Source organism: Bos mutus, chromosome 1 (genome assembly GCF_027580195.1).
Source record: "Bos mutus isolate GX-2022 chromosome 1, NWIPB_WYAK_1.1, whole genome shotgun sequence".
NCBI classification, from domain to species: Eukaryota; Metazoa; Chordata; class Mammalia; order Artiodactyla; family Bovidae; genus Bos; species Bos mutus.
Genome location: NC_091617.1, coordinates 82,799,175 through 82,823,095, shown reverse-complemented (window position 1 = coordinate 82,823,095; position 23,921 = coordinate 82,799,175). Strand labels below are relative to the sequence as shown.

At 39.7% G+C, this 23,921-nt stretch overlaps 1 protein-coding gene across 1 annotated transcript in view; it reads right to left on the bottom strand.

Moving 5' to 3' along the window:
• Positions 1-23,921, bottom strand: part of MCF2L2 (MCF.2 cell line derived transforming sequence-like 2) — a 265,716-nt gene that overhangs the window by 182,163 nt on the left and 59,632 nt on the right. The window contains exon 3 of the mRNA XM_070372807.1: positions 13,020-13,134. Within this exon, the coding sequence (XP_070228908.1) occupies positions 13,020-13,134 (115 nt within the window). The remainder of the gene's footprint in view (positions 1-13,019; positions 13,135-23,921) is intronic.

Here is a 23,921-nt window from a genome sequence, read left to right as displayed (position 1 = left end):
AGCTCCCGGAATTGGTAATAGACAGGGAAGCCTGGCATGATGCAGTCCATGGGATCGCAAAGAGTCGGACACAACTGAGCGACTGAACTGAACTGAAACACTGCTTTAGCTACATCACATAAATGTTGATATACTCTTTTCATTATTGTTCAGTTAAAAATGCTTTCTAGTTTCCTTTATGATTTCTTCTTTAGTTTATGGATTGTTTAGAGGTGGTTTCTTGGCTTCCAAATATTTTTTAAATTTCCTAGTCAACTTGGGGAAGAGAAAGGGGTAGGAATGCAGATATTGATAGAAAAGAAACCTTCTTTTCAGGAGGAAACCTTCCCAGTTGTTACATAGTATATAGACAGGTATGTATTCATCAAGCTATACAGTTGACATATGTATACTTTATACAAATTATAACTTAGCTTAAAAACCCAAGGAATTAAATAAATTCAAGTTGTGAAAAAGGAAAAATATTATATAACTTTTAAAAAAAGACCAAACGTAGCAAGTGCACAATAGGTATCAGGCACTGATCAAAGGGCATACAACAATGACTAAAACCATTCTGTAGTACAGCAAAAACAAATAACAATAATTTGTTATTAACAAATTAATAACATTAATAACAACAATAATCTTAAACAATAACAGCTACGTGTATCTTGAATTCCTATCAGTTGTCAGGCATCTTTATGTTTTATCTCACTTCATCTTATGAAATAGATATTATTATCTCCATTTTACAGATGAGGAAACAAAGGCTGATAGAAATAAAATAACTTGCCTGACATCACACCAGCAAAACTGGATTTCAAAGTCAGAGCTCTCTGAGAGCAGTGCTTATGCTCTTAACCCCATCCCATGGCGCCCCTTCAGTTTTTTCTTATAACAAATCTGCTTATATCTTCTGGCAGTTTTATTTTGTATATTTTGCTGTTACTAGTGTTTCCTATGTCTTTTCTTTTTCCTTTAAAATAAAAAATTATTCAATTTAATGCTCCAAGGGTTGAAGTGGAGCTTCAACCACTTCTTTAAGTGAGGTGGAACTGGGAGAGGCTCAGTAAATACATGGGTGGGCATAAACACAGGATGTTCTTTGATCTATAAAATAAACAGCTCCCCACCTACCCTCCCCGTGGCTTCCCCAGCCAGGTTGAGGGTAAATGCTCCTCAGTTCCCTGCACACCAAAGCCCAAGACCAGAGCATCTTGTGTAAAGAGGGTGGGATCTGCTGGGAAGATAAAGAACAGTATCTTCTGACACAATTGTGTACAGGCCATAGTTCAGAAATAAGAGTTAATGAATCATGACAATAGTTTTGAATATACTCCTTCGCATAAAGAATACATTCTAAACAACATGAAAATTGTATCAGCTACTGAAGGGATTATTTTTCTACTCCATCTGGTTCAACAAAAGAATCAAAACCTCAACTAAACCAAATGCACAAGAAATGGGGTTTCTAGACCATGTATTTCTTTAGGTAACACTTGGCTGTTTTAATCCCTATTGTTCTTGTTAACACTAAGATCCTATGATCTTAGTTAGCTGCATAAATACTATTTAATATAATCCTCACAACCACCCTCACAGTCAGGTTGATGATAATATTTCCACTTTATAAACGAGGAAACTAATCCTCAAGATGGTTAAAATTATAATAACTTATCCAAAGTCATACATTATATGCAGAGTTAAGATTCAAATTTTCTGAATTCAAGAGCAACACTCAAGTCACAAAATATTTTCTTGGTATAGAAAATATTTTGATACTATATTCCTTCATTTCTAGTCTTAGTAATTCTGTAAAAAATATAATTGAATTTTTGATGTGTCAAAATTGTGCATATGATTAAGTATAATATTGGGTTGACCAAAAAGTTCATTTGGGTGTTTCCCTAACATCTTACAGAAGCCCAAAGAACTCTTTGGCCAACCCAATACATGAGTGTAAGAGACTGAGGTAAATGCATTCTGACCCCAAAATACCAGATCAGTTTTGTGGTTGATATAGCACATAGTTTCCTAATTAAGCTCTAATATTAATTTATTTTCTATTGCCTTTTTCAGTAAGCTTGGTATTTATTATTCATTTGCTAAGTTGTGTCCAGCTCTTTGCGACTTCATGGACTGAAGCAGAAACACCCCAGGCTCTTCTCTCCTCCACTATCCCTAGGTATAGAAAATATTTAGCTAACTGAAATTTACTACATTGCCATAAGACTGAGTCAAATGTAGAGTAATCAACCATCCTGGTTTGTCCAAAATACCCTCCCCAACATGGGTGGGCATCATTCAACCCACTGAGGACCTGAATAGAACAAAAATTTGAAGGACGATAGGATTCATGCTCTCTCTCAATCTGACTGTTGAGCTGGGACACTGATCTTCTGCCTTCGGTGATTCTGACTCTCAGGCCTTCAAGCTCAGACTAGAATCTACAAAACTGGCTCTCTGATTTTTAGGCCTTCAAACTATACCACTGGCCTTCTTGGGTCTCCTTCTGAGCCTCCATAATTGTATAAGCCAGTGCCTTATAATAAATACCTACATCTACATATCAGGGTTCCTAGAGAAATGTAACCAATAATATATATATAGTATATATATACACACACACACACACACACATATATATTTATAAAGAGATTTATTACAGAATTGGCTCAGGTAGTTATAGTGACCAAAAAGTTCCTTGATCTGTCATCTGCAAGCTAAAGAACCAGAAACACTGGTGGTATAACTCAATCCAAGTCCAAGGCCACGGAATGGAGGAGCTGATGATTTAAAGCCTGATCTGAGTCTGAAAGCACAAAATCCAGGAGCACTGATGTCCAGGGACAAGAGAAGATGATGTCCAAGCTCAAGTAGAGAGAGAATTCATCCTTACTTTGCCTTTTTGTTCTGTTCAGGCACTGAATGGACTGGGTGATGCCCACTCACACTGGGAGGGCAATCTACTCTACTCATGTTATAAATTCAAATGTTAATCTCTTATAGAAATATCCTCATAGACACATCTGAAAATAATTTTTTGCCAGCTGAATGGGCATCCCTTACCCAGTCAAGTTAACACACTAAATTAACCATAATATGTATGCAGATATCCTTTGTTCTATTTCTTTGAGGAACTCTGATTAACACATACGGAGAGTCAAGAGAAGAGGTAATTGAAATAAAAAATTTTTCCAGAAAAGTACACCCTAAGTGCAAAAATACTGAAAACAGAGTCCTGGTACAGGACTAGAGTCCAGGGCACGGACTAGAGAAGGACTCAAAGAAACAGGGTTGGAAAGACAAAGCTCTGGGAGAGAAAAAGAAATGAAAAGAGAGGTGGTGACTGTGATAAAGGCAAAAAGAAGCAAGAGGTAAAATTTAGCATCCTACATGACAAAAAAATAAATTTAGGATACACACACTTTTCCTTAACAAAAAAAGTGTTTTAAGTTTATTAATAAAAGAAACTATATTTAGAAACTATATATAACATGGTGTTCTTAACTAGGAATCTTATAAACTACCCTAAACCACCAAACTTGTTTATTAATTGCAAAGATGCAAGCAACATTCCTATATAAAAAGCTAATATAAAGGGGGGAAAATATGAATCAAAACTTTTTAGCTTTAAGAGAATAAGAAGACAGGCCACAAACTGGAAGAAAATATTTACAAAAGATATATCTGATAAAGAACCATTATACAATAAGAAAACAAACAACCCAATTAAAAACTGGGCAAAAAACCAAAACAGATATTGAACAAAAGAATATATGCAGATGGAAAATGAGCATATGAAAAGATGTTTGGAAAGTTTCATTAGGAAACTGCAAATTAAAACAATAACATTCCACTATACATCCATTATAACGGCCAAAATCCTAAACACTGACAATACTAAATTTTGGCAAGGATGTGGAGGAATACTCACATCCTCACATTGTGAACTCTTACTCATTTCTGGTGGGTATTCAAAATGGTACAGCCACTTTGAAATACAGTCTGGCAGTTTCTTACAAAACTAAGCATACTCATATCATGTGATTCAGCACGTGTAACTACATGGTATTTACCTAAGTGAGTTGAACACTATGTCCACATAATAACTCATACATGGATGTTTACATTAATAGAAAAGAAAGAAAGTGAGGTCAATCAGTTGTGTCTGACTCTTTGTGACCCCATGGGCTATAGCCTACCAGGCTCCTCTGTCCATGGAATTTTCCAGGCAAGAGTACTGGAGTGGGTTGCCATTTCCATCTCCAGGGATCTTCCCAATCCAGGGATCGAACCCAGGTCTCCCACATTGCAGGCAGTAAGCTAGTCTCTGTTTCTGTTTCCTCTATGGACTTTAGTCTGTTTAAACTTTATATTTTTAATGAGGTCAATTTTGGTAAACTGTATTTTCCCAGGAAATAACCTATTTTTATCTTGGTTTTCAAGTTTATCTAAATAGAGGTATGCAAAGTAATTTCTAAAACTTAAATTTTCTTGGGTTTCAGTGCTTATTTTTCTGTTTTCTATTTCTTAGTTTGTATACCTGTGCTTTGTCCATTTCCTCAGTCCATAGTCCTACCATCTGAGCCACCAGGGAAGCCCATAATAGAAGCTTTATTCATAATTGTCCAAACTTGGAAGGAAACAAGATATCCTTCAGAAGGTGAATGGATAAATTGTAGTATATCCAGACAGTAAACTATTATTCAAAATAAATGAGCTATCAAGTCATGGGAAGACATGAAGGAAACAAATCCATACTACTAAAGGAAAAAAGCCAATCTGAAAAGGTTACATATTGTATGATTACAACTATATAACATTCTGCACAATGCAAAACTATGGAGATGGTAAAATTAAATAGTTGCTAGGGGTTGAGGGGTGGGAGTATAGGACAGATGAATAATAGGTGTAGCACAGAGGGCTTTTAGATCAGTGAAACCAATCTGTATGACGCGATAATGGTGGATATAGGTCATTGTGTGTGTGTGCGTGTGTGTGTGTGTGTGTGTGTTAGTTGCTCAGTCGTGTCCGACTCTTTGTGACCCCATGGATTGTAGCCCACCAGACTCCTCTGTCCATGGGATTCTCCAGGCAAGAGTACTGGAATGGGTTGCCATTTCCTTTTTCAATAGGTCATCATGTATTTGTCCAAATCCTAAGTATGTATAAAACCAAGACTGAATCCTAATATAAACTATGAACTCTGGGGTTGTTTTCAATTCAAATGAAAAAAAATAAAGCAAGCCAGAAGAAATCACAAGGAAGAAAATATTAAAGATAAAGCAGAATGAATAAAGTAGAAGACAGAAAAGCCAACAGATCTGATTAAAAAATCAGAATCCCATTTTTTTTAATTAACAAACTAAGACACTAGCTTACTTAATCAAGGAGGGGGAAATGGACAAAGCACAGGTATACACACTAAGAAATAGCAAACAGAAAAATAAGCACTGAAACCCAAGAAAATTTGTTTTAGAAATTACTTTGCATACCTCTATTTAGATAAACTTGAAAACCAAGACAAAAATAGGTTATTTCCTGGGAAAATACAGTTTACCAAAATTGACCTCATTAAAAATATAAAGTTTAAACAAACTCAAGTCCATAGAGGAAACAGAGACAGTTATCAAGGCCCAAATTCACAGGGGAATTTCACAGGGGAATTCAAATCGTCAATGGCTATAAAGTCCTAATCCCACAAGAATAGTTTCTGAGCCTAAAAACTGAAAGAGAACTTCAAAATGCCATTTATGAAGCAAATATGACATTGATACCTATACCTAATTCAATAGCAAAATAAAATGACCAGTTAATAGTAGAGCTACTAGCAACAAACATAAAATAATTAGGAATAAACTTAATATAAAAACTATGTCAGGAAAATTTCAAACACTGCCAAAAGACACAAAAGTGGACTTTAACAAAAAGACTTTTCTTCTTCTTGATAGGATGATTTTAACACCATAAATATGTGACTTGTTCCTGAGTAAATTTATAAAGTTAATAGTCTCAAGGAAAAGGCCAAAGAGTTTCCTTTCTTTTTTCTTTTTCTAAAAATGGAGGTATACAAATAGATAGAAAACAAGAAAGAACAGTAGAAAAACATGAAAAAAGTAAATAAAGTTTAAGGACCCAGTAAGGCAGGGGGAATTAATCCTAGCAAATATTAAACATATTTAACTCTTCTTAGGGCTTCCAGGTGGCTCAGTGGTAAAAAATCTGCCTGCCAATGCAGGAGAGGTAGGTTTGAATCCTGGGTTGGAAAGAGCCCCTGGAGAAGGAAATGGTAACCTATTCCAGTATTCCTGCCTGGAGAATTCCATGGACAGAGGAGCCTGGTGGGTTACAGTCCATGGAGTCGCAAAGAGTCGGACACAACTGAGCGACTTTTACTTTTCACATACTTATATATATATATATAGAATATATACATATATTAAAATGTAAAGTGATAAAGAGATGAAAAATACAAAAGAAAAATTAAAGACACAGAAGAGAAACTCAGAAGATGCATTGTCCCTCTAATTTGAGTTTCAGAAGCAGAGTTGTAGGAAAGAAATAAGCAGAGATAACAGGAAAAAAATTCTAAGCCTAAGAGAGACTTGAAAATTCCATTCAAAGACACAGCAGTATGAAAGAAAATCTTTGAAATTTCAAACCTGCAAAACATAAAGAAAAAAGCCCCAAAGCTTCTTATGCAGAGAGACAAGCAGCTGACTTATGAAGGGGTGACAGTCAGATCCTGTGACAAGGATCAACTTTGTTATCAGTAATACTGAATGCTAAAAATCAATGGATCAATGTTATTTTACAAAAAAAAAGAAAAAAACTCCATGCTCAGATAGATTGCCAATCAGCTGTGAGATCAAAATGAGCCATTTTCTGACATTCAAGATGTAAAACTCACTTACCATACACACTTTCTAAAAAAAGAAATAACTTGAAAGTTTTTAAATGAACATGAAATCCCAAAATGAAGAATGACCTTCCCGAGATAAAAAAACAATCCCAGGTTGACAACTTATAGCAGGTTTACACAGCAACTAGCCTATATTATGAATAGCTCAGAGAGGCTCAAAAGAATATCTCCAAGAAGAAAATGTATGCACTAGACAAATTCTATGATAAAGAATCTATAAGATGTTAATAATATAATAAAAATACATGCCATGCTATAAACAAGAAAAAAAAAGAAAGGCAATTAAAAATGCTAGGGGAAAAGGTACATAAAAAGTCATTGTCCAAGTCTGAAATAAATTAAACTGTGGCATGATTTTGAGCAACCCATGGAGTATGAGAAAAGAGAACCTATTTTACCATAACATTTGTAGCATTCTCCTTTGAGTGACACAGGTTTAAGGACTTAGGATTACATCTCTCACTCCAGAGATCCAATCATATTACATATATAAATGCATTCCACTGATCTCTGTTATTTAGGACCAACCTTTAATCAAAGAAAAACATTGATAGTAATATGTAAAATACATTATAATTCTAGTAATGAAAAGTAGAATATAGGTAGAAGAACTTAAAGGCTGAGAGTAAAAAAAGATGTAAATGCATAGTAGTGAAATCAACAGGTACAAGACCCTGATGAAAGAAGTTGAAGACGATACAAACAAATGGAAAGATATACCAAGTTAATGGATTAAAAGAATTAGTATCATGACAGTGACCAAACTACCCAAGGCAATCTACAGATTCAATACAATCCCTATCAAAATACCAAGGCCGTTTTTCACAGAGCTAGAGCAATTATCTTTTTTATAATCGATAATACCACTGAGTAAGAAAAGACTCCAGATATTTACAATCATTGAAGTGAAGTGAAGTGAAGTGAAGTTGCTCAGTCGTGTCCAACTCTTTGCAACCCCATGGACTGTAGCCCACCAGGCTCCTCCATCCATGGAATTTTCTAGGCAAGAGTACTGGAGTGGGTTGCCATTTCCTTCTCCATTAGAACCTATAAATTCAAGAAAGAGGCTGTGTTTTGAATGTCTAAAAAAACCTGAATTATCAGGAAAGAGAAATTGAGCCCCTACCTCACAGGATGACCAAAAGGCAGAACATACCACAGTATTCTAAAACAATCACCTAAACAAAAGAACAAATGTCTTATACACACTAAGTCATTCTACTAGGGAGAAATGTCGGACTCCCTGGTTCTTACATAGAGAAGAACAGGAATCTGGCATATTAAATTTTTTTCCTATCCTCTAATATAATGCATTCAAATACTCCTAGCATATAAGACTTACTTGTCAATAGCAAACATTTATTCATAATAAGTCTATGGGATGTGCTCTAATTTTGAGCCTCACTTGTGTGCCTAAGGTCTGGCCTCTCAAGGTATCCTTCCAGAGGGTTCTGAAGCAAATTCATCCATCTTGTACAAGACAACAACCCAATAAGACTCCCCACTCTGAAGCTCTATCCTAGAAGTCAAATGAATGATTCCATTTTCCTGATTTGGGGGAGCAATTCCACAGCCAGACCAGGAAACAACACATCTTGCCTTAGCTACTCAATCAAAGCAGCACTTTTCCTAGTTATAGTATTTAAAACTACTTAAAATCAGGGGCTTTTTCCACTGCCTTCATAATAGTAAGAAGCCCAGATCAAACTCACTTCTCTGATAAGGCTGGTTTTTAAAGCTGAGAGATTGTTATAATCCCGTTCAGTCTTTCGATACAAAGGAGCAAGTCTCTTTAGAATTCACAGGCCAAATAATAATGCTGTCCTCCTCCCCTCCTCCCAAAGTAGAAATGTCAGATAGCATTCTATGAGACAGCATATCATAAAAGAGGATATGAGTCTTCTCAAAGACTATTAATCAGACTCTATGGGAGGAAAATGGACATGGAAGAATTTTTCAAACTTAAATAGGCTTCTCAACAGATTCATTATAGAAAAAGACCTTTAGAAATAGTAAATAATCATAAAATTCACAGTTATGAAATATGGCTCTTGTTTCTGTCTAATAAAAGTAACTTCTCCAATCCCTCTCAAGTAATGAGCACATAACTGAGTAAAGCAGAAAAACCAAATAGAGGAACAGGGTAATAAAAATGTATGCTTAGTTATACAAATATGATTTTTAGAAAAACACTTGGAATTTTTAAAAAGTTGGCCATTTCTGTGCCTCAGAATATTTTACTAATGCCTTTTCAAACTACTCAGCTACAATCTGTAGCCACTAAAGGCATGTTTAAAATGAGACCTCAATTCCATGTGCCTAGACATGTAAAAGCATAAGTATCTGATTGTGAACTAGAATTCCTAAAGCTAAGGATCACGGCTGGTTCCTCACTCTCCTTCCCCACCTCCACCAGTCCCCAGTGCCTGTTCCTTCCATCCATTCCCTTCTGTCTAGTCCTCTTGCCCTCAGGCAGTTCACCCCCTCTTCATTTTACACCTAGTCCAGTAGTCATGTATGGGTGTGAGAGCTAGACCACAACGAAGGCTGAGTGCCAAAGAATTGATGCTTTTGAGCTGTGGTGCTAGAAAGATTCTTGAGAGTCCCTCGAACAGCAAAATGGTCAAACCAGACAGTCCTAAAGGAAATCAACCCTGAATATTCATTGGAAGGACTAATGGTGAAGCTGAAGCTCCAATACTTTGGCCACCTGATGCAAACATCCAACTCATTAGAAAAGCCCCTGATGCTGGGAAAGATTGAAGGCAGGAGGAAAAGGGGGTGACAGAGGATGAGATGGTTGAATGGCATTACCAACTCAATAACCATGAGTTTGAGCAAACTCCAGGAGACAGTGAAGGACAGAGAAGCCCAGTGTGCTGCAGTCCATGGGGTCACAAAGAATCAGACATGAACAACAACAGGGCAGAATCCCCTAACTGGTCTCCCTTCCTCCATTCCTGGCCCATCCTGCACACCACCACGTTCATCTGGTTGCCATTTTTTCTTGCTCAGAATGTCCAATGGCCCCGTCTTGCTCACTGTGCCTAAACTTCTTAACTTGGTGGAAAACACCTTGCCCAGTCTGTTCCCAACTGTCTATCCAGATCTCATTTCTCACTACTATCTGAAAAGGATCCTCACCCTGTTATGGACAACCTCGATAGTCTGTAATTCCCTAAACAAGCTCTATTTAAAACTTCAAAATCCAGGGGGGTTGGAAATAGAAGCCAAGTCACTTGCCCCAGATCACACAGCTAGCGATCATAGAATCTGGATTTCAATCCAGGTTTGAGCTGTGTCCAAAGTTCTTAAACACCATCTTGTTCTCTCTCTCTGAAATGTCCCTCTGATTTATATGTGGAAATCTCATCCATCCTTCAAGGTGACTTCACTCCTGAAGCTTTCCTTGTTTTTTCCTGTCTGAAGTGCTTCTTTTCTTTTCTGAGCTCTTATAGCATTTTCTTCACATATTTCACAAAATACCATAACAGAGTCATGTGAGATTCAAGATACTGTTGTATGGTCTTGTGGTCCTTTATGGTACCTAACATACCTCTCTACACACTGATGGCACTCAGCAAAGATCTGATAAAAAATGAGCTGTGGGAAGCCTTTCAGCACTCACCCAACCTGACCACAATGAGAGATCCTTATGAATTTCAGGCACAGAGCTCTCCTTTTCCTGCCCTGAGCATCCTGTCTTTCTCCTCTTCTAGTGCATCAGTTGTGCATACACTCCTTGTTGTATGTCAGGCCACCTGCCTATAAACCATTGTGCAACCTGGGAAAAGTTCTGGTGTCTGGTAACCATTGTAACATTTAGGAAGATGCAAACTGTGATAACAGGAATCATAAAAAGGAACAAGAGTGGTTTCATTCTTTGGAACCTGAAATGGCAACTGGGAAACAAAGTTCAGGTCAAATTCTCCTTTCAGGCCTCCTTACTCATTGTCTCTGTTTTATGTCGAAAGGAACATGGGGTGGGGCGGTAGCTAGTATGACCAAATGCCAGGAAGAAGAAAAGGGGAATAACTGGTCAGCTACTCTTTCTCAAGAGACAAACTGCATTCTAGGAAAGGAAAATACCAAGTTTACAAGAAATTATACAAGAGCACAGAGCAGAAAAGGTAAATTAGGCCTAAACAGTAGCCTCTTGATTTTTCTTTTCTTTTCTTTTTTTTGCCTGTGAGATAGGGTTTCTACCCCTTAATGCTTTCCCTCCACACTGGGTCATGTGGCACTCAGTGTCTGGTCCTCAGAGTGGCGGCTCAGGAAAGGCTGCAAATACAATATGAAAATGACCCATTTAATTTAGCATATGACTCCATCCACTGAGTCGGTACAATTAGATTGTAAGTTTAAAGCAATATAATGATAATGGGGAAGAGGCACTTCTATCTGTTACCCACCTCCCTGCTCACCCTCTCGCATGCTGCTCCTCACAGAAGTTGCTAAACTGATAGGTCAATGTTCTGGAAGGCAACTGAGCCAAAGAGGGAGACCAAGTTCAACTCCCTATAACTTTGGGAGGAAAAGGCAGGAGTGAGAAGTGGGGTTCCCCTCTCTCTCTCAGTGTCCTGCTTCTCCCCATATAACAAACACCCTTTGATTGAAATGAACCAGATCAGAACAAGAAATTTCACCAACATTACTTCTTGAGAACCTACCATGTGCTGGGCTAGAAGGAAAAAAAAGAAAAGAAGCATTGGCCCCTATTCTTGAGTAGTTCACAGTCTAATAGGAGAAGCAGAAATAATTTCCATATACCATGTGTTATACAAGGGGTACTGTGGAAATAGAGTCTGTGGAAATAAAGAGTCTGTGAGAGCAGAATTGGGGTCAAGGCAAGTTTCCTTGAAGAAATGAGCTCAGACTGAGGGCTGATGATTTTGCAAGAGTCAGCCAGGCCCAGAAGGGTGGCAGAAGTGTTCCTGCAGAGAGAACCATGTAAGCAAAGCCCAGAGATGTACAGCATCCTTCTCTCAAACCAACAAAGTCCAAATCCTCTCCTGTCTATATAATGTCTACAATACTCTTGAATCAGAGATAAAGAATAAGGTAAAATATAATTTAAGCACTGACCTTTGAAGAAATGCACTAAAAATAAATCCATAGCTTTCTCTGAAGAAGAAAGAAGGGTAAAAAAACAAAACAAAAAATATCTTAGAGTGGGTTTGGTTAAAGCAAACTAATTAACTTCCTCATCTCTGCAGGTGGGATCAGGCTCCAGGTGGACTTTCAATCACAGAGTTTACCTCTAAATCATATGAGGCAGATGGAAAGCAAGCAAAACAGCACACCCCTGGATGTTGTGTAAACTCCTAACCACAAAGCATTTAAGTAACAGACAGTACCATAAGCGACACACACCCATGGAGGGTCGGGCCTTTATGAGCTAAGTCTGCGCCCCAGGGAGTTTGGACTCCACAGTCAGCTCCACCTCTGTCTGTGAAATATTTGTCACAAATATGAACTCTGTCCCACATTCCATCCCTAGAAGACCTGGCTATTTATTGACTTAGTGGCATAAATATGTGAGACCTGGGCCCAAGAGTGTTGAAGTAGCAGATGCCCCAAAATATCTCTGTTTCGATCTCAGCTATAGGCATAGTTTTAATTTCTGGACTTTCAGTTTCCTTGCTCTGTGACTTACTTTCTCCATCTGACAATGATAGTTATAACATCTACCCTTAAATTCCTTATTTAGGGGAAATAAATGAAGTGACTCCTAACTTGGCTTGAGCCTCCTGAGCAGCAGCCAGGTGTCTTAGACAACAGGCCCCAGGAAACCAGGATCACCTTAATCTACAGCAATGAACCTGAAGGAACAAAATCAACATTAGCTAGTCAATCAATTTTTCATTCACTTACCAATGTTTATTAAGTACTTCATATGTGCACACCATAATAAAACTGATGCTCATGTAACTTTGTTTTCTAGTCTCTTTCCACATCCTTTGTTTTGACTGATGGATAAGTGAAATTGGACATAACACAGCAGTGTGAGCTGGGCTCATGGAAGATCCCATCCCAACCCAGTACTACCACATGGGAAATTCAGGATAAACACAGTGACAAGGAAGGCAGCAGTGTACTGTGTTCAGCTCACCTGGGGACACTAGTTAGGTAGGTCATGACATTCAGGAAGTCTTCATCTGGGATGTGCTTGAACCCCACAAACTCTGGAAAAGTGATGATGGGGGCACCATCTTTCCCTCGGCCTCCTGCAACAAAAATGGGTAGCCAAGATGTTAACAAAATGTTTTCACGTCACACCTCTGCAGGTAAAGGACTCAGGCTAATATCAACTTGAGATGTGCATCGGTTTCCCCCTTTTTGGTCGTATTATTTTAGAGCAGGAGGCGGGAAAGTTGACACTGAATTATTTCGAACAAGCCTCTCTTCTTCAAGCTTGTTCAGGGGTGTTGTGAGAATTCAATTTTTTTAATCCTTTGAAGATAGTTACTATACAAAAGACAACACTGATTTATTTTAGTATAGGTGGAATAGTAAATAATGCCAATACAAATACATAATATTGCTCTTCATTTATGTAGTTCAGTTCAGTTCAGTCGCTCAGTTGTGTCCAACTCTTTGCGACTCCATGAACCGCAACACACCAGGCTTCCCTGTCCATCACCAACTCCCACAATTTACCCAAACTCATGTCCACTGAGTCGCTGATGCCATCCAACCATCTCATCCTCTGTTGTCCCCTTCCCCTCCCACCTTCAATCTTTCCCAGCATCAGGGTCTTTTCAAATGAGTCAACTCTTCACACGAGGTGGCCAAAGTATTGGAGTTTCAGCTTCAACATCAGTCCTTCCAATGAACACCCAGGACTGATCTTCTTTAGGATGGACTGGTTGGATCTCCTTGCAGTCCAAGGGACTCTCAAGAGTCTTCTCCAATACCACAGTTCAAAAGCATCAATTCTTCGGTGCTCAGCTTTATAGTCCAACTCTCACATCCATACATGACTACTGGAAAAACCATAGCCTTGACTAGTCGGACCTTTGTTGACCTTTTTAATATGCTGTCTACGTTGGCCATAACTTTCCTTCAGCAAATATCAAATGTAAAAGTGTATGGTGGTTAAAAGAGTTGGCTCTAGAGACTTCCCTGGCAGTCCAATGGTTAGGATTTCATGCTTCTACTGCAGGGGGCACAGGTTTGATCCCTGTTCAGGGAACTAAGATCCTATATGTTGTGCAGTGTGATCAAAAAAGAGAAAGAAAGAGAAAGTTGGCTTTAAAATCAGACAACTTTATTCAAGTTCTGCTTTACCACTTAATTTCTATGTGATTTTATGCAAGATACTTAAACAGAAGTTTCCTTTTATATGCAAATATGTATCTATGTAATAGGAATATTACCTATACCTTCCTCAAAAGGTATTGTAAGGATTAAGTGAGAACATATATGAAAAGCACTTTAGCAGACTATTTATTATATATAAGTGCTCCATAAATGGTAACCTTTATTATGGTTATATTCTTGCAAGGCAAGGCTTCCCTGGTGGCTCAGATGGTAAAAAAATCTGCCAGCAATTCAGGAGACCAGGGTTCAATGCCTGGGTTGGGAAGATCCACTGAAGAAGGGAATGGCAACCCACTCCAGTATTCTTGCCTGGAAAATCCCCATGGACAGAGGAGCCTGGTAGGCTACAGTCCGTGAGGTCACAAAGAGTTGGACAGGACTGAGTGACTAAGCACCCATTGTTAAGCACATTCTTGCAAGGCAGCTGCTCTTGAATAACTCATAAACAGATATAAGACATCCCTGTGAGAACAAAAGCATAAATAAGTATTTAAATATTTTATTCATTAAAGCAGATGCCACTAGATTAAATAGATTCTATTTCCCAATCTCTTTGCAGCTAGATGTACCCACAAGACTATGTTCCAGCCCCATGGTTCCCAAACAGGGATGCACAGTGAACTCACAAAAGTGCCATGAGTATTTGAAATTTAGGGGGAAAACAGCATAAGTTGGCGTCTCTCAGATGCCATGCTTGCTACTAGCTTGCGGTAGTTTGAAATTTCAACAATAAATTGTGCAGTATTTTTTTGAATGGCATTACATCTTTGGAGAACTGAGGATTTGGTGGCTGCTGGTGTTAAAAGCAAGTGTAATATGAAAATCAGTGTGAAATAGGAAATTCAAGTGGTGATATCCAGATTGATTCCAAGGTTTGAGATCACTGTGGTTCTCTAAAACTGAAAGTTAAATCTGACTTTTTCTTTCAACTGTGTATCTATTTTTCTAAAACAGCTACTAACTTGTCAGGACATATAGGCTTAAGTTGTTTAACCTGTCAGGTATTGCTTTTGGCCACAAAGGACTGTGAAAAACTGACTGAGCTGCTAAGGCACTAAGGACTAAGGAACTTGGAGCACTTGTGCCCCAGGCAGAGGGACATAAGCCGAAATGCTGGGAGCACCTTCCATGCTGTGCCCGTGGAGGGAGGCTACTTTCCAGTGGAATGCAGCTCCCAACTGAAGCCAACTACAAATAACTGCACCTATTTCATATATCTAACACAAGAGTCATCAGTGCATGGTGTGGTTTAACGAGGACTGCATGATTACTGCATGTGGAATCAATGAAGAAATTACAGGAAAGGGAGACTGAGAGAAGCAAAGGCAGGCACCTCTCCTAAGGAGAGAGACTCCTGGCCTGCTCTGTGGAGAATCCAGGTGATGTCGCCAGTCTATCTAATGGCGCTGCCATTAAGATCATCCAACCCACTCTGCTGCTCTCAATCCACACCTGGTATCTTCCGATTATACTCTGATATCCCATGTACATTTGTTTCATGGGAGAGAACGTGCTACCTAGCAAACGTGAGTGTTTCTATCGTGGAAAGAGTAAGTCAGCATTGTGGTTTTTCTACACAAGTCTCTTGTGTGTATTGTTAATGTGAGTCTTGGGCTCTCAGAGACCAATCACTCTGTGATATTTGTCTCAACGACCAGTCATCTCCAGGAAATGCCTCTTGATTAATCCTGTACACTTAAATTAAAAAAAAAAAAAAACCTGCAGATTAGGTGTTTGACAAGGAGACTGAGCTACCTTGTTACATTGACTGAAAACAAGCTAGATCAGGATGCCATTAGCTTTCAACTAAAATATATTCTTCTTCTTTCTAGTTTCACAATCACAAGGGTTTGTGAGAAATGTGAATTAAGAGAAGTTACACATTGAGTAAGGCTAAATTTAGAATGCATTATAACACTATACTAATTGCATAAACAATATCTGCCAAGAAAATGGCTAAAACATTTCAAGGAACCAAAACACTGTAAAATATTCATAAGGATATACCTTTTCATGATTTAATCTTTTCATTAACTAAAATTAAAGGTATTCATGCCTAAATAGAGAAATATGGGTAGAGTTTTCTCATATCATGGTTAACACTGAGAACAAACACCAGAAAGTCAGGGGGTTAACTGGGGACACCACATGCTATTAACCTTTAGTCTGTTAGTCTTAGAGGCAGAAGCACCAAGGAAACAAAACTGGGCCTCCATCCGCTACAAGGCAGTCAGCGCCATCTTGTGAGGAAGCGTGGAAATGCAGAAGGAAGAAATAATGCAGCAAAGAAGCCCATTTAAGGAAGGTAAATAAAACGAGACTCCTAGGAACTAAGTATGATGGTGACTTAATAAAATAAACTTTAGTCCTCTGGTATCATTTCTGTACATTAAGAGGACTAATTTTTTTGCAGAAAATACTAGCAATACTTGGCCTACATAAGACCATTCCCTTTAGGGTCTGGGTTTAGAGGAGAATTTGGAACATTGAGAAATCCCATAGGAAGATGGTGAAGAGCAACAGTGGGAGAGACAGTGAGATGGTTACTGCTATTTGCCTCTCAGTATCTATTTTCCCTTTCTCTTCCCCTCACCCCCAAAAAACTGATAAGTAAGTAAATCATGAATCAGGGGACTGGGGATCTATTCTAACTCACATTGGCCTAACCTAAGAAACACATTATTTGTATAAGCCCTTCAAATAGTGTTTCCTCCTGCTATTATTTTTTTTTCACAATAGTAAAAGATGTTTATCAATTTTCACAATCAATAACCAGACAAAAAATAAAAGATAATTACAATCACAGGCCATAATGGAAACATGATTAACCTAATAATATAAAATAAATACATACAATTTCAGGGGTTAATTAGAGTGATGTGGTAAGTGGAAATGCATACACACACATGTTCTCATCTGCCCAGCCAGTCTATGTCTTTTGGTTGGTGCATTTAATCCATTTACATTTAAGGTAATTATAGATGAATATGATCCTGCTGGGCTTCCCTAGTGGCTCAGATGGTAAAGAATTCACCTGCAATGCAGGAGACCTGGGTTCTATCCCTGGGTTGGGAAGATACCCTGGAGGAGGGCATGGCAATCCCTTCCAGTATTCTTGCCTGGAGAATCCCATTGATAGAGAAGCATGGTGGACCACAGTCCATGGGGTCACAAAGAGTCAGACATGACTGAGCAACTAAGCACACACATGATCCTACTGGGCTTCCCAGGTGGCACTAGTGGTAAAGAACCTGCTTTGCCAATGCAGGTAGACATAACAGACCCGAGTTCGATCCCTGGTTTGGGAAGATCGCCTGGAGGAGGATATGGCAACCCATTCCAGTATTCTTGCCTGGAGAACCCCATGGACAGAGGAGCCTGGCAGGGTTCAGTTCATAGGGTCACAAAGAGTTGGACACAACTGAAGCAACTCACACCAATGCACACACATATGATCCTATTGTCATTTTTTTAATTGTTTGCAGTTTATTTTGTGTATGTTTTTTCCTTCTCCTGTATTTCCTCCCTAGAGAAGTTCCTTTAGCATTTGTTGTAAAGCTGATGTTGTGGTACTGAATTCTCTTAACTTTTGCTTGTCTAGAAAGTTTTTTATTTCTCCCTCAAATCTGAATGAAAGTCTTGCTAGGTAGAGTATTCTTGGTTGTAGGTTCTTCCCTTTCATCACTTTAAATGTATCACGCCATTCCCTTCTGGCTTGTAGAGTTTCTGTTGAGAAATCAGCTGACAACCTTATAGGAGTTTCCTTGTATGTTGTCATTTTTCCCTTGTTGCTTTTAATATTTTATCTTTGTCTTTAATTTTCATCATTTTGATTACTATATGTCTTGGTGTGTTCCTCATTGGGTTTATCCTGCACGGGACTCTCTGTGCTTCCTGGACTTGGTTGACTATTTCCTTTCCCATGTTAGGAAAGTTTTCCCTATTATTTCTTCAAATATTTTCTTGGGTCCTTTCTCTCTCTCTACTCCTTCTGGGCCTCCTGTTGGTGCATTTAATGTTGTCCCAGAGATCTCTTAGGCTGTCTTACTTTTATTCATTCTTTTTTCTATATTCTGTTCTGTGGTGGTGATTTCCACCATTCTGTCTTCCAGGTCATTTATCTGTTCTTCTGCCTAAGTTACTCTGCTACCTATTCCTTATAGTATTTTGTTCATCGGTTTGTTTATTCTTTAGGGCTTCCAGGTCTTTGGTAAATATTTCTTGCATCTTCTCCATTGTTTTCCTGAGATCCTGGATCATCTTCACTATCATTATTCTGAATTCTTTTTCTGGAAGGTTGCCTATCTCCACTCCACATGGTTATTTTTCTGGGGTTTTATTTTGTCCCTTTATCTGGGACAAAACCCTCTGCTTTCTCATCTTGGTTAATTTTCCATGATGTGGTTTAGGTTCTAGCTGCTATTGAGGCTTCCTGGATGGCTCAGTGGTAAAGAATCTGCCTGCAATGCAAGAGACTGCCTTGAATGCAGGAGACATGGTTTTGATCCCTGAGTCAGGAAGATCTCCTGGAGGACAGCATGGCAACCCACTCCAGTATTCTTGCCTGGAGAATTTCATGGACAGAGGAGCCTGGCAGTCTACAATCCATAGGGTTGCAGAGGTGGACATGACTGAAGCAACTTAGTGCTCACGCATGCTGTGACTGTGGTTCTTCTTGCTTCTTCCGTCTGCCTCTGGTGGATGAGGCTAAGAGGCTTGTCTAAGCTTCCTGATGGAAGGGACTGATGGTGAGAAAAACTGGGTCTTACTCTGGTGGGCGGGCCATGCTCAGTAAAACTTTAATCCAATGACCTGCTGATGGCTGGGATTGTGCTCCCTCTCTATTAGTTGTTCTGCCTGAGGTGACCCAGTTCTGGGGTCTATGGGCTTAATGGTGATCTCCAAGAGGTCTTATGCCAAGTGACCCCTTTCAGGACTGCTGCTGCCAACGCCCATCCCCACAACGAGCCACTGCCGACCCACACATCCACAGAAGACCCTCCAACACTAGCAGGTAGTTTGGGTTCAGTCTCCTGTATGATCACTGCTCCTTGCCCCTGGGTCTTGGTGTGAAGATTTTGTTTGTGCCCTCCAAGACTGGAGTCTCTGATCCCCCTAGTCCTGTGGAAGTTCTATAATTAAATCCCACTGGCCTTCAAAGTCATATTCCCTGGGGATTCCCAGTACCTTTGCTGGATCTATAGACTGCGAAGCCTGACATGAATGAGGCCCAGAACTTTCACAAAAGTGGGAGAATTTCTCTGGTATTATTGTTCTCCTGATTGTGGGTCACTCACCTGGTGGGTCGGAGAAGGCAGTGGCAACCCACTCCAGTACTCTTGCCTGGAAAATCCCATGGACAGAGGAGCCTGGTAGGCTGCAGTCCATGGGGTCGCTGGAGTTGGACACAACTGAGCGACTTCACTTTCACTTTTCACTTTCATGCATCGGAGAAGGAAATGGCAAGCCACTCCAGTGTTCTTGCCTGGAGAATCCCAGGGACAGGAAGCCAGGTGGGCTGCCGTCTCTGGGGTCGCACAGAGTCGGACATGACTGAAGCGACTTAGCAGCAGCAGCAGCACCTGGTGGGTATGGGATTTGATTTTATCGTGATTGCACCCCTCCTACCATCTCGGTGCAGCTTCTTTGTCTTTAGATGTGGGGCATCTTTTTTGTTGTTGTTCCACCATCCTCCTGTTGATGGTTGTTCAATAGCTAATTGCAGTTTTGGTGCTCTCCCAGGAGGAGATGAGTACACATCCTTCTACTCTTGAACCAGAAGCTTCCTGCTATTATTTTTAAAGGGATTAAAATTCTTATTGTAAATGGCTACATGACACAGTTCTGGAATGAAACAAAAGCAGAAGGCTACCAAGAGCTCTAGGAAAGTTATTGCTCTCTTAGCAAAAGGAACAGAAGGCAGCATTGCTTCTTTTCCTTCTTCCTGCTTTGGATACAGACTTGATGTCTGGAGCTGTAGCAGCCATCTTAGGATCAAGACTTACCTCCAGACCTCCTATTATGCATTGAGTTGGCCAAAAAGTTCATTTGGATTTTTCTATCTGGTCAACCCAATAGTTTAAAAACAAACATATCCTATAGTCTACGTCTTTTTTTTTTTTTTTTTTTAGTCTACGTCTTCTTGTAGCCAAATACTATGCTAAGCACTATCCTTAAAACAACAGATGAGAAACCCTGCTCACAGCAACCTACTAATTGTGTTGGAATATGAACCTAGATTGTCTGAGTTCAAAGGCTAGTGTCTTCATCACACTAACCTGTTTATATTTTCTTGATTCCTAGCTAAGTGCCTGAACTTAGAATATCCCAAGTTCACTGGGGAACATGCAAGTTGTCTTCCATGGTCAGATTCACCAGATACCCTAGCCCTGTCCACTATCCAATTCCTGCTGATGGCCCTGTTGGTATCACCATCCAGACGCTTCAAACCATCTGGCCACATATCTGGGTGAGGCATCATGCAATGAGCCCTGCTCTTCAACCAGCCAGAGGAGCACACTCACACAGCACAGCAGGCCAGGCACCTGTGGCCTCACTGAGAAAAAGGCTCCATCCTCTCTTTCACAGCATCCTTGGTTGATGGGGGCTCTGGCTGTCTCTAGATCTCAGTGGAATCTATAGATAAGTCCACAGCTGGAACATCTTCACCCTGCTTGTCTGAATCAGGAAAAGTGCTGTGACTCAGAGCAGAGGCCAGGGCTGGGCTGCCATGGAAAAAACCTAACCGATGAGATTCCTGTTTTACAACCACAACTACCCAGGCACCCACAACAGCCCCGTTGCTGACATTTGCTGCCTCTGTCAGGTAAAGAGGGAAGTTAAGATGAAAAGCAGGCCTGCTAATTCCAAAAAAAACCTGCTGACTCAGAGAACTCCATGGCTGCTGATATTTTTCTTGATTTGTAGTGTGGCAAATTTTATCACAGCTAATCCATGCTTCTCTCTCAAAGGAAGGGCAACCTTGAGGCAACAAGCTGACAAGCTCAGAAATGAAAGGACTGTCCAGTCAAAGTGCCTTTCCTAAAGCAGAGGTATCCTCTTGGGCCAGTGTGAGTTTTCAGTTCTATGTTCTACATTAAAGAGTGACAGTTATCTCTACTTCTGACTTAATTGTGCTATTATATACTCTATCACTGTATGGTTTTGGTCCCTTATAAAAACACTGTCATACTGAAAACATGTTTGGTAATATAAAAATAAACACTTTTGAGGGACTAAAATATATCAGGAAAAAAGAGCAAACATTTAATTGGCAGTTGCAATATTAAGCATTTTTCATACATTATGCTTTAATCCTCAAAATTATGATGACCCTATTCATTACACAAAGTGAGGAAAGTGAAGCTTAGACAAGTAAATTACCCAACATGATACAGCCAGTCAGTAGCAGAATCTAACCATATCTAGGGCTGTCTGGTACCAGTTTACAGTTTTCCCTAAACTGCCTCTAAGAAATAAGCATAGAAAAAAATGCCTCAATGTTACTCGAAAGCAATAACTTTGGATATTTAAGTGTATCAATCAGCCACTGGATTCCTTTCCCAGATGAATCATTGTGCAATTTTATATGCTAGAATTATGAACTGAGTTGAAGCATTACAGTTTTGGTGTAAGACTATAGGAATTACCCTGCCCACCCCATCGTCCATTCCAGACCTTGATGCATGTTGGCCTTGGGCCTTCTGTGACACGGGGCCATAGCAGCAGTTGCCAAAAATCCAGAGCCAGTCCCCATGCTGCCTTCTGTTGTGCACCATCCTAGGCTCACTGCAGGAAGTTATGACACTGCACCTGCAGGAGGCTGGCCAGGCACTGCTACCAGAGCCAAGACAGTGGTACCTAGACTAGGGATGTGGGGAGAAGGGAGTCCACCAGCCTCACAGGACAGACCAGGAGGACTTAGGTCATTTCAACCTTAACAGATATTGTTTTCTAGCCTCTGTTCTAAGCATTAGCAATACAGGAAGAAATTTTTAAAATGTGGTTGTTTGGTTGCTCAGTAATGTCCAACTCTTTGCGACCCCATGGACTGCAGCATGCCAGGCTTCTCTCTCCTTCACCATCTCCTGGAACTTGCTCAAATTCATGTCCACTGAGTTGGTGATGCCATCCAACCATCGCATCCTCTGTTGCCTTCTTTTCCTCTGGTCCTCAATCTTCCCCAGCATCAGGGTCTTTTCCAATGAGTCAGCTCTTCGCATTACCTCATTTAAAAATGAGAACCCTGTATTTATGGAGTTTTCAGTGACTATCTAAACAATGACCAATGTGGAGGGAAGAGCAAAGAATTCCCTAGAATGTTCTGCATTGTGTAAGATGCTCCCAGCTAGGACACCAACTGTGAAATGTGGAGTGATATCCTAATATTGGAAATTGAATTTCTCTCAAATTCAGTAGGAGAGAATAGGAGTTTGTTGTTGTTTAGCCACTAAACTGTGTCTGATTCTTTGCAACCCTATGGAAGGTAGCCTGCCAGGCTCCTCTGTCTATTGGATTTCCCAGGCAAGAATACTGGAGTAGGTTGCCATTTCCTTCTCCAGAGGATCTTCCCAACCCAGGGATCGAACCCGGATCTGCATTGGCAAGCAGATTGTTTACCACTGAGCCACTTGGGAAGCCAGTGAGGAGTTTGGGGTAAACTAAAAAAGATTTAGAGAAAGGGGAAAAATGTGATGGTTTTTGCATTGTATTTTGTAGAATAAAATTCATGCCAACTACACATTCCCTCTGCGATATAACTAAGATGATTTTGTTGCCTTTTTTTTTTTTTTTTCAGAACAGATATAAAGGGAGAGTGACTTGCCACCTTATTTCTCTGTAATATGTGCTGAGGACATCTAATCTCATTAATCCATGCTTCTAAGAAAGATTTAAATATAATTCAGGATTTGGTCTGTATTCTGAAAGAGATGGGAATACCAGACCACCTGATCTGCCTCTTGAGAAATTTGTATGCAGGTCAGGAAGCAACAGTTAGAACTGGACATGGAACAACAGACTGGCTCCAAATAGGAAAAGGAGTACGTCAAGGCTGTATATTGTCACCCTGTTTATTTAACTTATATGCAGAGTACATCATGAGAAACGCTGGACTGGAAGAAACACAAACTGGAATCAAGATTTCCAGGAGAAATATCAATAACCTCAGATATGCAGATGACACCACCCTTATGGCAGAAAGTGAAGAGGAACTCAAAAGCCTCTTGATGAAAGTGAAAGTGGAGAGTGAAAAATTTGGCTTAAAGCTCAACATTCAGAAAACGAAGATCATGGCATCCGGTCCCACCACTTCATGGGAAATAGATGGGGAAACAGTGGAAACAGTGTCAGACTTTATTTTTGGGGGCTCCAAAATCACTACAGATGGTGACTGCAGCCATGAAATTAAAAGATGCTTACTCCTTGGAAGGAAAGTTATGAACAACGTAGATAGCATATTCAAAAGCAGAGACATTACTTTGCCAACAAAGGTTCGTCTAGTCAAGGCTATGGTTTTTCCTATGGTCATGCATGGATGTGAGAGTTGGACTGTGAAGAAGGCTGAGTGCCGAAGAATTGATGCTTTTGAACTGTGTTGTTGGAGAAGACTCTTGAGAGTCCCTTGGACTGCAAGGAGATCCAACCAGTCCATTCTGAAGGAGATCAGCCCTGGGATTTCTTTGGAAGGAAT